This window comes from Annulohypoxylon truncatum (assembly GCF_022578515.1).
Source record: "Annulohypoxylon truncatum strain CBS 140777 unplaced genomic scaffold F4807scaffold_22, whole genome shotgun sequence".
Lineage (NCBI taxonomy): Eukaryota > Fungi > Ascomycota > Sordariomycetes > Xylariales > Hypoxylaceae > Annulohypoxylon > Annulohypoxylon truncatum.
In genome coordinates, this window is record NW_025953808.1 from 587140 (window position 1) to 603135 (window position 15996).

General features: G+C 39.1%; 3 protein-coding genes across 3 annotated transcripts; 1 reads left to right on the top strand and 2 right to left on the bottom strand.

The window, feature by feature from the left end:
• Positions 1-4761: 4761 nt before the first annotated feature.
• Positions 4762-6676, bottom strand: F4807DRAFT_461835 (uncharacterized protein; the record flags this gene model as incomplete). The annotated part of the gene is made up of 3 exons (XM_048001736.1): positions 4762-6043; positions 6112-6312; positions 6387-6676. The coding sequence occupies 3 exons, from the start codon at positions 6674-6676 to the stop codon at positions 4762-4764; spliced, it is 1773 nt and encodes a 590-aa protein (XP_047853030.1).
• A 1975-nt stretch (positions 6677-8651) lies between these two features.
• On the top strand, positions 8652-9672 carry F4807DRAFT_468720 (Alpha/Beta hydrolase protein; the record flags this gene model as incomplete). The annotated part of the gene is made up of 2 exons (XM_048002633.1): positions 8652-8762; positions 8815-9672. The coding sequence occupies 2 exons, from the start codon at positions 8652-8654 to the stop codon at positions 9670-9672; spliced, it is 969 nt and encodes a 322-aa protein (XP_047853031.1).
• A 320-nt stretch (positions 9673-9992) lies between these two features.
• On the bottom strand, positions 9993-11885 carry F4807DRAFT_431571 (cytochrome protein; the record flags this gene model as incomplete). The annotated part of the gene is made up of 3 exons (XM_047998515.1): positions 11004-11885; positions 10582-10941; positions 9993-10498 (listed from the first exon to the last, which is right to left on the bottom strand). Coding segments are annotated over exons 1-3 (1577 nt in total), but the record flags the coding sequence as incomplete, so codon positions are not given.
• Positions 11886-15996: the final 4111 nt, after the last annotated feature.

The following is a 15996-nucleotide window of genomic DNA, read 5'->3' on the forward strand; positions in this document are numbered from 1 at the left end:
TTTTATAACTTGACAGCTGTTTGCAATTTATGTAGTTGTCGCAATGCGCAATAGAGCTGAGAGGGCGCACCAGCCAGAATTTCATATAAAAATAGGGGGCGCACCAGTTTCATATAGGGGTAAAATGGATGAGAATTGAGACGCGCTTCACGAGGCCTGCAATAACCCGCATCTTTCGAGATGCAGCTCGTTAAGTAGATAATTACTTCATGAATTATTCTATGCGTTGGTAGCTCTTTGCAAGATGTGTAGCCGTTGCAATAAGTACATAGCTAACTTCATGAGGCGCACGGAGTTATTCACCACACAAAATGAGGGGCGCACCTGTTTTAGAGCGGAATAGAACGGTACGAAATGAGACCCGGTTGATGAGACTAGTAGTGACTTGAGTGTTATGAAAAAATATCCTTTGTATAAAGAGTTACTTAATAAATGAATGTGTAGGTTGAGAGACATGTGCGAGTCGTATACCTTTCGCAATACCTCATAAGCCATGAAGGGCGCGCCAACCGGAATCTCGTATAAAGTGAGGGGCGCACGAGGTTTAGATAGTAGCAGAATAGGTAGGAATCGAGACGCGCTGTACGATGCCTGTAAACGATTGAAACCCAGAAGATGTAACCCATAAAGTAAATAATTACATAGTAAATAACCTAATAGATCGAGAACTATGTGTAAGTCGTGTAGTTGTCGCAATGCCTAACAAGCCATGAGAGGCGCACCACCCAACATTTCACAAAAAATAGGAGGCGCACGACATAGAGTGGGTAGTTAAGAATCGAGATATACTTTACGAGACCTACACTGGCCAGAATATTACAAAAGACAATTCATTAGATAGAGCATTTCCTAATGAATCATCTCATATGATGAGAATCGCGTGAATGTAGACTATAGCCATCGCATGGCCTAACGAAGCACAATGGGTGCATCACGCGACTTAGGAATAGGGGCGTAGTAGTTTGGTACGGCGCAGGATACTTATGGATTGAGATGCGGTTTCAAGAACGTAGGATAGCCGGAACAAGACAATAAAGGGCTTATTGAATAGATAAGTATTTTATGAACTATCCTATAAATCTGCAGCTATCTACAAGTAGTGTCGGCGTCGCACGGAGGCATTCTCCATACAAATTTAAAGACGCACGCGTCTGCCACTCCTTTTGCATGTGAAACGGGGTCGTGCGCCTTTCCTATTACACTGATTCTTAGGGGCGCATTGCACCTATAAATCAAGATGCTAATTGAACAGCTTCAGATAGTTACAATCTTATGGAATATAGCTCGTTAGATAGAGGATTACTTACTACGTCATCCTGTATCTTTGCAGCTGCGTGCAAACTGCATAGCCGTCGCAATGCTTCAAAATACTCAAAGGCGCACGGAGGGGTCCCCACACAGATTTAGAGGCTCACGCTTGCCTCTCCGGATTTATAGCCCCTCGTCGCCCGTTGGAATAACTAATTCTTCCTGGCCCGACGACAACGTTTTGGATAATTCTACGATATGCATCGTGATGCCCGAGTTTCAAGGATCTTTATAAAAGCTCTATGGAAAGGTTATCGACTTTTCCGTGGAAGCTATCTAGATGTCTTGCAGCATCACTTTTCAAACATGAGATCTTCATTCAGCAAGCCGCAAGCTGCAAGTCGCAGTAAACATTATAACACTGCAAGGTCTATAAACTGTAGCTACGCTAATGCTTCTGCTTTGGATACAATTTTGTGAATATGTGCTGATGTGCATTATTTATCGGAACTTAACTTCTCGAGTACCTATGTCTAAGCCATTTATTCTATCTGACGGGCAGCGACTGACCTTAAATCGGGATATTCTCTAAGCTCAAGCTCAAGCTTGCGCAATCTAGCACCCAACGAGCTACGTCGAAGAAGGCGTCTGCTTTCCCGCTATTGCGATCTCGCCTCTTGCACAGCCATGTCTGAAGGGATCGCTCTTCGAGTTCGGCAATGGGGCATACGCGGCAGCCTGTCCAGAATACGGACGCGAGATCCCGTAGATCTTTAGTTAGAGGATGGAAAGCGCCGTATGAATGCTGCTTTACTTGCCGTCACAATATGCTCTGCTGTCACACGTTGTATACGGGTGAACAAGAGTGCGGGTGTGAGAATGTTGGAAGTTGTGCACGTTGAACCGACCATCGCGGCTCCTAGGTAGTAGGCTAAGATGAAGATTTCGTTTTCGTCCAAGTGCTGCTCGTCGTCTACTGCGTTGTACGGTGTCGCGCATCTTTCACTCATTGAATACCTATGAAGTTAGAGTACCCTAAGAATCCCCCGAGAGAAGAGTATATCCGGACCATCTCTCCAGCAAGAGATCCACCACTCTTACTGATATAATCCTAAGCTCAAAACCACTAGATATCCATCACCATCTGCTCCTAGCTGTCTTCATTGCTAACCCAAATTTAATGCCGGGAGGAAGCCCGAGCCTGCCTTACTGCGTCTTAGGAATTTCCTTTGACGTTCGGCAAGCTCTAGGAAGAATGTGGTCCGGCGGGTGGTTAATGAGCAACTCACGGTGGAATTAAAGCTGCTTATATCGCGTGTTCCGCTTAACAAGGTCGAGAATAGGTAGTGAACAGCCTTAAGGGGTTACGAGCTGGGTAACGGTTCGTTTTTAGAGCGACAGGTATGGATAGCTTATTTGATGTCAATGTGTAGATTCATTGGAAACCAAGGATCTCGTTTGTAAATAAAATAATGTAAATATGAGCTCCTTAGCTACATCCCCCATTGCCGTAGGATGGTTTTCATTTATTCCACGATTACTTCCTTAGCAACACGCCGGCTACAAGGGCCGCCGACAAACGTAGCTGATACGATTATTTACACAATTGGATCTACCGTATTGCGCATATACACTTTATTGCCGCATCAATCCGCACTGGTCACGCCGGCGCGAATAGGTGTAAATGGCGCACGAGGCCAAATCCCATATAAACCCAGGGACGGACATGCGCGCCTCGACATTAATATGGCAAAGGCTACTCGTGCGCCTTCTAAGAAGTCACAGCAAATCCGAAAGGCGCACGACCTGAGACACCATATAAAATGGGAGACGCATGCGTGCGCCTTGAGATTTATATAGAAAGCCCTTTCGTGCGCCTTTTAGGGGAACCTCGAAATCGAGAAAAGGCGCATGAAGTCAAAATCGCGTACAAATTTGGAGACGCACGCGTTCGTATTTAGGTTCATATGTAAAATCCCTTCGTGCGCCTACTACCAAATCAAGAACGCACCAGCGAAGACCACATAGAATAGGGGGAGTGATGGCAGAAAACCACTGCCCATTTGTGCACCTCCGGATCTATAAACAAAACCTACTCGTGCGCCTTTTTGGAAATCGCAAGAAATCTCAAGGCGCACGACCCTGAAACCCCATACAAAATAAAAGGCGCACTCATCCTCTCTTGTCCGCCTTTAGATTTAGATGGAAAACCCCTTCGTGCGCCGTCTTGAGTTTTGAGGATTCTTCAAAAGGCGCACAACGATAACATCCCATAGAAAACAGGGGGCGCACGCGTGAGTCTCTAGATTTATGTGGTAGAACCCATCGTGCGCCTCCTACCCACCCAAGGGCGCGCTAACTATTACTTACAAAATAGGAGGCGCGCCGTCCATTGTTGCGCCTCAGGATTCATATGGTAAGATAGGTCCTGCGCCTTTTGACTTCAAAATATCCTAAGGAATTCACGAGGCGCACAAGTCCAGATCACATACAAATCTAAAGGCGCAAGGACATGCAATTGTGCGCCCCTCGATGTATATGGCAAACTTGTTCGTGAGCCTCCGAGAAAATCACCAACAGTCTAAACGGCGCATCAGTCCAAATCATGTACAAACCAGGAGGCGCTCAATCGCACATTCTTGTGCCCTGCTTTTACTGTGGTAAAACTATCCTAAGAAGTCTAAAGGCGCACTGAATCCAAATACCATATCAAATAGGGGGCGCATCATCGCGCATCGCTAAACCCCTCATCCAGTATGAAATGGTCTTGCGCCTCCGCACTAGACCAGGGCTTCGTCGAATTACATATGCTTCCACCATTTCATAGTTTATTATAAGGTCCTCAGAGTATCGTCAAGCATATCGTCGCCCCCATTTTATTGGAATGTTAATCAGCAATGCCTCGTCGCTATCCAATCTAGATCAGGATCGCTCTCGAAACCCTGCGCGTGCTCATCCCCTTATCCTACCATCTTTCCATCCACTTATCCCTTCGCCTTGCCTTCGTATATTTAAATCACCTTTAGCATCTGATTCGGTCTAGACGTGCCGTCTCTCTTTTCCATCGAACCCGCTGCCGTCCTCGATCAAATTACATGCGCTCTCCTAGTAAACGGGTGAGACTGTAGTATAAAGGTGAGGTCTATTCCATGGCGAGAACTCCTTGGAGAAGAGAAAGTTGGATATATTTCTCAGATTTGCTACAGGATATGTAGAGTATGAAAAGGAACGAAGTTTCAATAGGTGTCACAGAGAACGAGGCAGAACCATAACAAGCCATGTAACAGTACGAGACGGGTGGTGAGATGTTACCAGTTATCATAAAGTCGATTAAGATACACATTAAGCCAATATCCCAGTTTCCAGAGAAGGTAGCGTACGTGGCTCGCCTTGACGGTCCGCCTTGCTAGCTCCGTTAATAAATCCGCATCTCGTCGCGCCTCGCGAACAATTACCTACCCAAGTTCAGCACTTTCTTGTGTATTCGTTTCAAACATAATAGCTATCTATATGTTAATTGATTCGGCAAAGTTTCCCTGTAATATCCTCACTCCAGCTGTCGCTTCCGACGGCAGTCAAAGCGTAAAACACATTATCCGGATCGTATTTCTTCTTAATCTTCAGCAATCTTTCATAATTGGAGCCGTAGAAGGCGTGTTGCCAGTCAGGCTGTGCCCAGTTACCCTCGTTCAAGTAAACGGCCGAGCCTGGAGTGGCCGCCTCCATGACCGGTATTATGCGGTCGACCATGTCAGCCTGAAGACGCGCAGCATTCTTCCAGTCTTCGTTCCAGTCCCACTGGCTGATAATGTTGATGGAGAGGAAAGCATCGCGCCACTGGGGCTGCACCGCGTTGCTTGCAACGGGTTTTGCTAGAAGGGCCGCACCGACTGTGTTGAGTGCGGTAGCGGCCATATAGAATTCCCCGCCATCCGTAACGTTCCTAAAGCTGTCGATGACGGCGCTCTTATTCTTCGCATAATTGTCGCGCAGCACCATTCGGCCTCCCATGACGGGACTCTCGGTTGAGGAATTTATTAGGGGCCCTAATGTCTTGGAGTACAAGTTATAATACCCGTCGGCTTCATTCAGTTTCAGGTTCAGCGAGTTCTTGTTGATGGACCCCGAGCCTGACTGCGTGATAGCTAATATTAAAGGGTCAAGCAGTGTCGAAAGCGTATCGGCCGTATACCCGGGCGCCGTAATGGTGAAAACTGTCAAGCTGTCGTTTCTGAGCAGGTAGTCAGCTACGACACCTTTCGTGTCGACTAGAATTTGAAGTTCATCGTGAAAAGCGCCAATCGCGTTCCAAAACTCATCCACGCCCCCGGCATTATCTACGCTGAAAGCCATGTAGGCACTCGCGACTTGGCCGTCTTCATGCAGACGTACAGTGACACCCACGACAACACCATAGGTACCGCCGCCGCCGCCGCTAAGAGCCCAGTATAAGTCTGAATTCTTCAACGGACTTGCCACGAGGTAGTCGCCCGAGGCCGTGATGACCTCCCACTCAACCACCTGGTCTGCTCCAATTCCATACTGTCCGGACAGTTGGGAGTGCCCTCCGCCCTGGGTATATCCCCCCGCCAAGGCCACGGTCGGGCTGTCGCCGGTGACAACTCGATAGCCGTGCTCGGCCACGAACTCAGCAGCCTCACCGCCCGTCACTCCTGCACCCGCCTTTAGAACAGGCCCGCTGTAAAAAGATGAATTATAAGTAGTGATCTGGCGACTCTTCATGTTGCGAGTCCAAAGCGATAGAGTGCCTTTGCCGGTGCTTTTCCCATTCCAGCTATCCCGTGTAAGCGTTTCTACATATTCTGTGGATAGACGAGTTTCGTGAAGAAAGTGATGACTTACTCATGTCCGGAGTTCTTGATGGAAAGCCTTATGTTGTGGCTTTTGGAAAACGCGATGCCGGCCTTGACATCTTCAACGCCAGTAACGTTGATAGAGTAGCTAGCCAAGTTGCCCAGTTCGCAAGGCTTTGAGACATCGGTGAATGGGACACACGACTGGTTCTGAAACCAGGGAGCTTGAATGTCTACCGGTGAAGGGCTCCTATCGATGGAATATGATGTTAGTCATAGTACGACTCGGTTACAAGCATGCCGAAACTAAGGCTGAAGGCTCACATTAAAGATCCCGTGTCCCATTCATTTTTCAATACGGAACATGCGGCTTCCGAGTAGTCTGGTGCGTGGCAAACATGGGCGATGGGCTTCGCGGCGATCAATCGGCCGCCCAATGTGCCGTTAAGACTCTGCCATTCTGCGGCTAATGGCCAATCTTGGTCACCAGGAATATTTTTGCAGGACTGGAGATGACACTGCGAGGGTTCAGGGCTATCCGAGCTACAAGAAACGAGCGGAGAGGCTACTGTCAGCCCCATGAAAAGTATCTCAAACATTATAGGAAGAAACATGATGGCGATGGTTCCCTTTGCAGTCTATAGGGTTATTTCTCTGGGGACAAACACGGAATATATATCGTGAACGCCCTTTCTTTAACTACCACAGATTTGCTTGCATTTTCACCTTATGTACTAGATCCAAGGCCGATAGCACACTTAGCCCCAATCCTTCAGCTTATCCTTCTCATTTCAGTCACACCTTTCCCATCGGCCCCGGAGTGGCCCCAGAGCTCAGCTGAGGAGTAAAGCTGTCAGAACCCTACTCTGTGAGAGCTGATGGCCAGAGGTCTCGCCAGGGTTAGCTAGTATCACAGAAGGATTGGGAGTCGGCTTATGCGAGGCCGCCCAGTTGGCAGTTGGCCCGTGGCTGTAGACAAAGGAAGTTTTATGTAAGTATACCGCATCCCCTGAAAAGGAATAGTTAGAGCTTCCTACGCAATAAAGTCGTTATTCCTTAGCCCTTTGGTTCCGCCTCGTGACATAAGTTGAAAACCGATTTTACTTGTTATTAAGTATAGGTAAGTACTATTTAGTATCACCAGTATTGGCTGGAAAAGCTTTTTAACCATTCATCGTGAAGTCTTCATTAAGTAGCAAAATGAGCAGTAACTAAAGATATTTCTTCTATATGAAATGTGTTAAAAATAATTCAAAGATATTTTAATATACTTTAATATATCTATGGAGAGGGAAAAAAGGATATTCCCAAGACAAGGATTACCTTGAAAGGTTTAATAAATTGGTTACGAAGGCTTGAAACCTTTTGGGAATCGATGTAATAAATATATTAAAATTATGTCTCTAAGAAATACTAAAGTAACAACATGTGTTAGAAGTAAAAAGCTACTTGTAACATTCTGAAAGAACACTTACATGGAAAGACAATAACGATAGTGGCGACCTGTGTTACAATTACCTTCTAGTTTGAATACTGGTAACTTCTATGTGCAAGGTACAACACCCCCATTATTAGGGGCACTTCAGTTAGTCAAAGCAAGTTGAACCGATACACTCTTTAAGGGTAATGCGAGACCTCCCATTATCCGAATGCTTAGCAGGCATTACCTGGTCGGTGTCACACACGAACAGGTGTCAGGAACCTGTTGGTAATATATGCAAAAGAACCAACACGGGATTATCAAGCATGTAGGACTAAAATGTAGGTAACCATTATGCCTTAAGGTTAAATAGTTCCATTAGAATCCTTGAAAGAAAAAGAAAAGGGGATCAAGGATCTTAAGAGCCGAGAGGATTATTGGTTGAATTCGAGAACACACGTCCCAAGCCATTCCACCTCGTCGCAGCCAGGTGGGAAAAACTACTTAGGTTGATAATTGTGACAGACAATTGTAATAGCAATACTACATGAGATATTTTATAACCGGCGAGGCTGGTGTCAGCTGCATATACGTTACACAAGGCAGTTATTCTAGCAAAGTCTGACAGGCCTAGGCCCAGAGCTGACGAAAATATGAGTACGTGCAGGAACGCTCTACACTTTGAATCGTCGGTCTTTGGTGATATCTATTATCAACCCTCCCAACCATGCTACGTTACAATATTGACGCAGAAGTCCATTCCTACGCCACTGCAGGTTGGCGTCGTGGGACAAGTGGATGGTTTACTATTGCAGAAACGGCTAGCTATCCGTAGAGGATCAAGGCATATAGCCTGCAGAAATCAGAAACAAAACCAAAGCCGATGGTTGGAGTCTTCGGAAGTGGTCACAAAAACAGTATGACACTGTCAACAGCCTCCAATGACCACGGTGTGTCCCAAACCGCATGCTAACATGATATCGATAGACTAGATCTAAGTATTATTATCCCGGTCTACACTTCTCCTATCTCTAATTGCGGGACTGCCCCTTAGTCCCGCGTGTCGTTATCGTATTCGCTGAACGTCAAGCTTCTGGCTTTACATCTCGACCCCCTCTAGTTTTTTTTCTGAGGGAACGAGCCCGCCAAAAAGGGGTAAACCAGTGAGCATGTCTTATTGCGAGACCAAATTCAAGACCGCTGATGGCATCGAACTATATGGGCAAGTGTATGCGGCGACACAGGAAGGCCCAGGGGCAGGATTGGTACTGTGCCCCGGTGTAAGTCAATCTCAAGCCGATAGCGAGCGAAGTTCACTCACAAAATTGCCAGTTCAATTGTGTCCTATCGATGATGAATCTGCCTGGATGCGCTGCCGCCCTCCAGGAAAACAATATTACGGTTCTCCTCTATGATCCCCGGGGCATCGGCGCAAGCGGCGGCTCGCCTAGGAATGATATTGACCCTCCACAGTATGTTTCAGACATGAGCGATGCTCTGACATACTTACTCACGCTGCCGTCGGTGGACCCTATGCTTGCCGGTGTCTTTGGCTTCTCTTTCGGTGGCAGCATAGCACTAACGATGGTGTCAATCGATCCCCGGTGTCGCTTTGTCATCGCCGCAGCGCCGCTAACAGATCTGGACTTCATATCACCGTCGCAGAGGACACGGGTACTACACAAATGCGCGCAGGATAAGGAGTCGCAGGTCAGGGGAAATGCGGCCTTCACCGTTCCACTCGTGAACGAGCGCGGCGAGAACGCAGTGGGCTTTGGCCACGGCGTTGACACGGAGCAATACGCGCGTCTTATCAAGAGCGGCCGCGAGATCGCACCCGGCCATTTAAATCGTGTCACGCTCATGACCTATTACAAGATCGCTCAGTGGACCCCGTGGCCGCTGTGGAAGCAACTGGGCACTGGTGATAATGGCAACGCAAAAAGTGGGCTTCGGGGCGCATTGTTTGTCGTTCCTGCAGAGGATACTATGAGCCACGCTGCCATGCAGAGGAAGTACTTTTATGACGTGGATGGCGGCCCTGGATTTTACAAGAACAAGATAGAGGTAGAAGGCTCGGGGCACGAAGAACTTTTTACGGGGGCGAACCTGAACACTGTGGTAAACGGAGTTGTAGGATTCATAGGACATATCTCCCAGGATACTAATTTTGGTGGCTGTTCCGATTAGGTGACAGACCAACCTTATTGTGTTTGAGATGTCGTGTCTCTTTATTGGCTAGGTTGTGGGTAAAATAGGTACCAGGTAGAAGATGAATTTCAACTCACCTTTACAAATCTATGTTTATCTTGCTACGTTATCCATCATTGTCGATGAACCTGATACTTCGGGCTCGCCAATAGCCTAAATGCCAAGAGACTTTGGTAGAAATGCCACGATTGAGTCACTCGCCGTATAACTATCATATACCTAGGTACTAGTATCTACCTCCAATACGTATCTTGGCAGGAAATTCATGCAGCTTTCAGTATATCCGGTAAATAGGTAGGGGGTATATGAGCATAAAAGTATACGGATTGGTCACCTATCTAGCTATGGGAATGGAAGGGCCTGCCCCCGATGTCCGTCACCAAAGCTCTGATTCCCTTAGTGGTGATGGGGACTTCAGGGGCAATGAGGTCCCTCACGACTTTGACATCAGCATCGTATGTCGTCTCGAACAATTCCCAATCAAACCTTCTAAACAGCGCCGCCAGCGCGATGCTCATCTCAGCATTGGCCAGGTTGAGCCCAAGGCAGTTTCTGGTGCCCCTGCTGAATGACACAAGGTAAGCCTTAAGGGGCCGAGCCTCGTACGGGGGCGGGGCCTGCGGCTGATTCAGCCAGCGTTCCGGCCTAAACTCGAAAGATGATGGGAAGATTGCTTCATTGTGATGCATGTGCCATGCATCGAGCGAGATATGCGTACCCGCCGGAAGGGTGTGGGTGCCGTACACCATTGCCTTCTTAGATATGCGAGGAGAACGCGCCATCTGTCCGGGGGCCAGGCGTAATGCTAAAATCATCCGGTAACTTATTTAGTGCTTCGCTTGCAACAAGGTAGGTGGGTAGTTGACGAGAGCTTAGTAGTGAACGTACCTTCGTCGATACAAGCCATAAGATATGGCAATCTCCCCAACTCTTCGACCGTGAGCGGCATGTTCGAGTCAGGCATAGCAGCTTCCAGCTCGGCCCGTAGCTTTTTCATAACATCGCGGTCGTTGATGATATGGTAGGAAGCAAGGCTTAAAGTCCAGACTGTGCTCGCCACGCCACCAGCAAGTAGGGCTGCGGCATGGTCTTTCAGCTGTTCGACCTCTAGCTCCTCGCCGGGCAATCCTGATCGCAGGATACCGTGAATGATGGTTTTGTCGCGCTCGACTTGATCAGGATCAATGCTAATACCTTCCGCTTTCTCAATTTCAACGTCACTCTGCGCGCCGCGGACCATATCTCTCACTGAAAGGGGCGGAAGTATCAGCATACACTATCACAACCTAGAAAGGCAGTTATGAACGTACTATCATCTTGGAAGTCGAGGACAGTCGATCTTGATGGCTGGAGGAATCTTACGACGGAGTCCGGGATGGAAACCAATGCTCGTGCCATCCACGGGAAGTACGTAGCCGGATGAGCTAGCTTCTTGAAGCCAACAATTGCTTGGAGGAAGGGACTTTCAAAACCATCCATCTCGAGCCAGGAGTAGTCCCTATCAAAGCTATACTGCGTGGCCACGTCCGCGACTAGGCACGCAAACATGTTATCTAGTCTTACGGGGCGACCGTTGCCAGCATACTCGCGAGAGAGTGTGCGGCACATCTTGTTCGCTTTGGCCCAGATCATGGGTGCCAGCTTGGCGATCCTACCTTTTGCAAAGAACGGCTCTTGAACCTTGCGCTTAAGTTTGTGAGCGTGGTGGTCCGGAGTTGAGATGAGCGCGTGAGGGGAGCCGAACCGCCATCTCACGTACTCGGGTCTATCGAACCCCTCCCGAGCCGTGTAGATGGCTGAAAAGTAATCGGCGTCATCGATATGAACCGAGTGGGGATTGATGCGGACGATTTTTCCGTATTGCTTGTGTAGCTTTTGGATGTGAAAGGTCATCTGCCCACCATGCCCTCCGGCGACGAGATCGTAGTATGCCTCGTACCATCCGGTGAGTGCCGCAAGTTTGGGCCCGGGAACACCGGCGAGAGGATGGAAGTATAGACGATAGAAAGACAGCGCGACAACATAGAGGCTGGAGGCCACAAGGAATGCAACCAAGGGGAACATATCGCAAGCGGATATTGAGAACGGCTTTTAGTTTATAGACAAGGTCGAAAATCTATCTCCTTAGGCTATGTAGGTAGCTACCTAGGTAGGTAGATAATGGAACACAATTTTATGAAAGAGCCTCGAGATTATGTAGGTGGGTAGCCGAGGGGTGTGCTACGTATAGGTATGTTGCACTAGAGAGGGTGAGTGGCTAGAGGGGTCTGTCTATAGGTACCATACAAGTTTACAAGGATTTGTATCTACGGCGCGTGCCTAAGTCTCAGACCTTGATGACGGGCTGGCGATAGTCCAGATTCGGGAGCGGCGCAATAACAACGTTACCCCAGCTATCTTAAACGATTGTTGCTATTCAAATCACCGAGCATTGCAGCCATACCGACGTCTCGCAATGAAGCGGGTACGGGGCGAGGCAGCGATATTACATCTGTACCGCATGTCGTATCTTACATGCATACTGCTTAAACCTCGGTTTCCACTCTTGTAGAGCCAACGTGTTAGACCGATTGAAATCGCATGGCGACTTGTGGTTTACCTGTTGGTGCTAGGTATGTAAGTGCAGTAGTGCCATAAACTCCCCTGCCATGCCAGCATCGATACTACAGCAGTGGCAATGATGACGGGACAATAATAAAACAAGCAGTATCAAACATTAATTTCCGTGTATAAGGGGTGTTTATGTGTTACACGGCGATAAGTGCCATACCTTTAATATATACCTTAAGTTTACAAAGGGATATTATGGATTTAAACTTCTAAGCTCCTAGTAAAATTCCTTATTAAAAATTTCTTATTGCGGTAATCTTTTAAAGTTTGGTTTTAAAGTTGTGCGACATTAATAACTTTAAAATAATACGGTTATTAATTAAATATAAAAATAAAAAAAATAATTTAAAAACTTAATTATTAATTAATTAAAATTAATTATTAAAGTTTTATAATTAATTAAATATAAAATAATAAGTTTTTAAAATAATTTATTTATAAATAATAAATTTTAAATAAAATTTAAATTTTTAAAATAACGATAAAAAATAAATTTTACGCACGAGTTATATTAAAAAAAATTATTTAAAATATTAATTAAATTAATCCCCGAATTAATTTTTTAATATAAATTAAATTAAAAATTTAATAATTAATTAACTTTTAAATTAAAATAATTAAATTAAATATAAAATTTTAATTTATTTAAAGGAATGTTATATATAATTTATTATATTTTTATAACTTTTCATTATTAATTTTTTTAATGTAAATAATTAATTAATCCTTTTTTTTATTTTATTTAATAATTATAATTTTAATTAATAAATTAAATTAATAAATAAAAAAAAATAAAACTTATTAAAAAAAATAATTTTTAATAATTATACGTATATAATTATAAAATTAACGCTTTTTTTCGAAGTTTATTTATTTATTAAATTAAGAAATGTTTTTATTAATATTTATTTTTAAGTTTTAAATTCCGTTATAATAAATATAAATATTAATATATAATTAATATATATAAAAAGTTTTTTATAACCGTATATATTTATTTATTTAAAAAATAATAATAAAATTCTTTTTTTTAATTTATTTATTTAAATATTTATTATTATTTTTAAAAATATAAAAATAATTAAAAATAATTAAGTTATTAATATAATATTTTCGTTTAAAATGTATATAAAAAAATTTAAATTTAATATAAAGCTTTTTACGGTGTATTTAATTTTATTTATTATTTTTAATAATTAATAATTATTTTTTATTAATATTAAAAACATTTCGTAAATAAAACATATATATATTAATATTTTTATTATTACATTATTTATTATTTTATATGTTTTTTAAATAATTATGGTTTTATTTAATAATTAAGGTTCATATTTAAATAAAAAAAATATAAAATTTTTAATTCCGTTTTTTTATAAAAATTATTATTATTTATAAGTTAATAACGTATTATATAAATTTTAATAATGTTATTACTTTAAATTATTAATTTAAAACGATATTTTTTTAATATATTTATTTTATATTTAATAAATTAATATTTTTTATAATTTACGTATTATTTTTAAATCATTAAAATATAACGGTAAAATTTAAGTTTATTATTTTTATTTATTTATTTAATATAATAATATTAATAAATTTCCGGAATAATTAATATTTAAAATATTAATTATCGTTTTTTATATTAAAACTTATTTTTAATTATTTTTATTTTTTTTAATTATTTATTTTTTTTAAATATAATAAAAATATGTTTTATATTAATTTAAATTAATAAAAATTATCGTATAAAATAATTATTAACATTTTACCGAAATTTTTATTAAAACGACCCCGTGTTTATTAAAACTTAATATAAATATTATATAAATTTTTATTTAACATTATATTATATTCATTAATAATTAAAATATTAATTTTTTTTTATATTAATATTTTTATTAATAATATTTTCCTTTTATTTATAATAAATAACTTTATAATAAAATAAATAATAATACCGTTAATATATACCTTTATATTACCCGATATAACCGTAATTTAAATTTTTTTTTATAATTTTTTACTTTTAAAAGCTTTTATTAAAATCTTAATTACGACGTTTTTATTTATTCCGCTTTCGCTTTTAAAATAATAAAGTAATTATAAGTTTTATAATAATAATATATTATTAATTTTTTTTATTTTAATTACGTTAATTAAATTAAAATAATGGAAAATAATATTTAAAAAAATTATTTACTTTTTATTTAAGTTTTTTTATTTTATAAATATAATATTAATATTAACTTATATTTAATTAAAATAATATTTAATAATTAATTTTATTAATTAATTAAAATATATAAAAATAAAGTAATTTTATAATAAATTTTAATACGTAATAAAATTTTTATTTATTTTAAATAATATTTCATTTTTATTTTTATATATAAAAAAACTTATATTATATATATTTTATTATAATATATTATTTAATTCGTTTACCGTTTATTAAAACTTTATAAAATTAATTTACTTTAATTACTTTTTTTAATTTTTAATATTTTTTTTTATAATAATATTTATTTAATGTTTTATAATTATAAATATAATTATAATATAATTTAAATCGTTTTATATTTAACGATAATAATTAAGTTTAAATGTAATTAAAAAATTTAACATTTTTATTATATTTTTAATATTAAATATTTTAATTAATTATATTATTATAAATTTAAAAATAAACGTTTTTATTTTATAAAAGTTTTAAACACATTAATTAATGTTACGTAAAAAAGCGGTAAATTCTTAAAATTTTTATTTTTTTTTTAATTCCACTTTTTTTTTTTATTCATTTTATTTTTTTTTTTTTTATTAAATAATTTATTATAAATAATTATAATTAAATTTTAATTTAATTAAATATTTTATATTTTTACATTTAATATTATATTTTCGTAAAATTTACGTAATAAATTAAAATTAACTTATATAAATTATAATCGTTTTAAGAAATTTTATTTAAATTTTTCTTAAATTTTAAAAATTAAACTTTTTTTTAAAAATAAAAACTTTTTTTAAAAGATAAATAAAATCATGTAAATAATAAAGGTTTTTTTATATATTTTATTATTTTTAATATTTAAAAAATAAACCTTTATTAATAAAAGGGTATAATATTTTTATTTCGATAAAATTAATTAATAAAATAATCCTTTTAATAAAAGTTTTTAAAAATTAACGTATAAATTAATTCATTATTTTCGTTTTAATATAATTTTAATTATAAAAACATAATTATAAAAATATAAATTTTTAAATATAAGGCCGTAATGGAAATATATATTAAATATATGAAGTTTTATATTAATTTTTTAAAAAAATATTATTAATTTTAAAATTAATTTATTATTATTAAAATAATTAATAATAAGTTTTTAAAAATAACTTTATTAATAATAAATAATAAAATATATTATATTATAATATAATTATATTTAATTTTTTTAAAAGTAATAAAAGGTATTATATTTAAAAATATAATTACATATATTTATAAAAAAAAATTCCCGGTTGGAAAAAATTTAATTAGAAATTTTAATTATAAAACTATAAATAATTTTATTTTTATTTTTTAAATTAATAAATTTTAATAAATTAATTATCGTTTTAAAATATAAAATAAATATAATTAATTTTTAATATATTAATACTTTTATTTTTATTATATAATTTATGGTATAA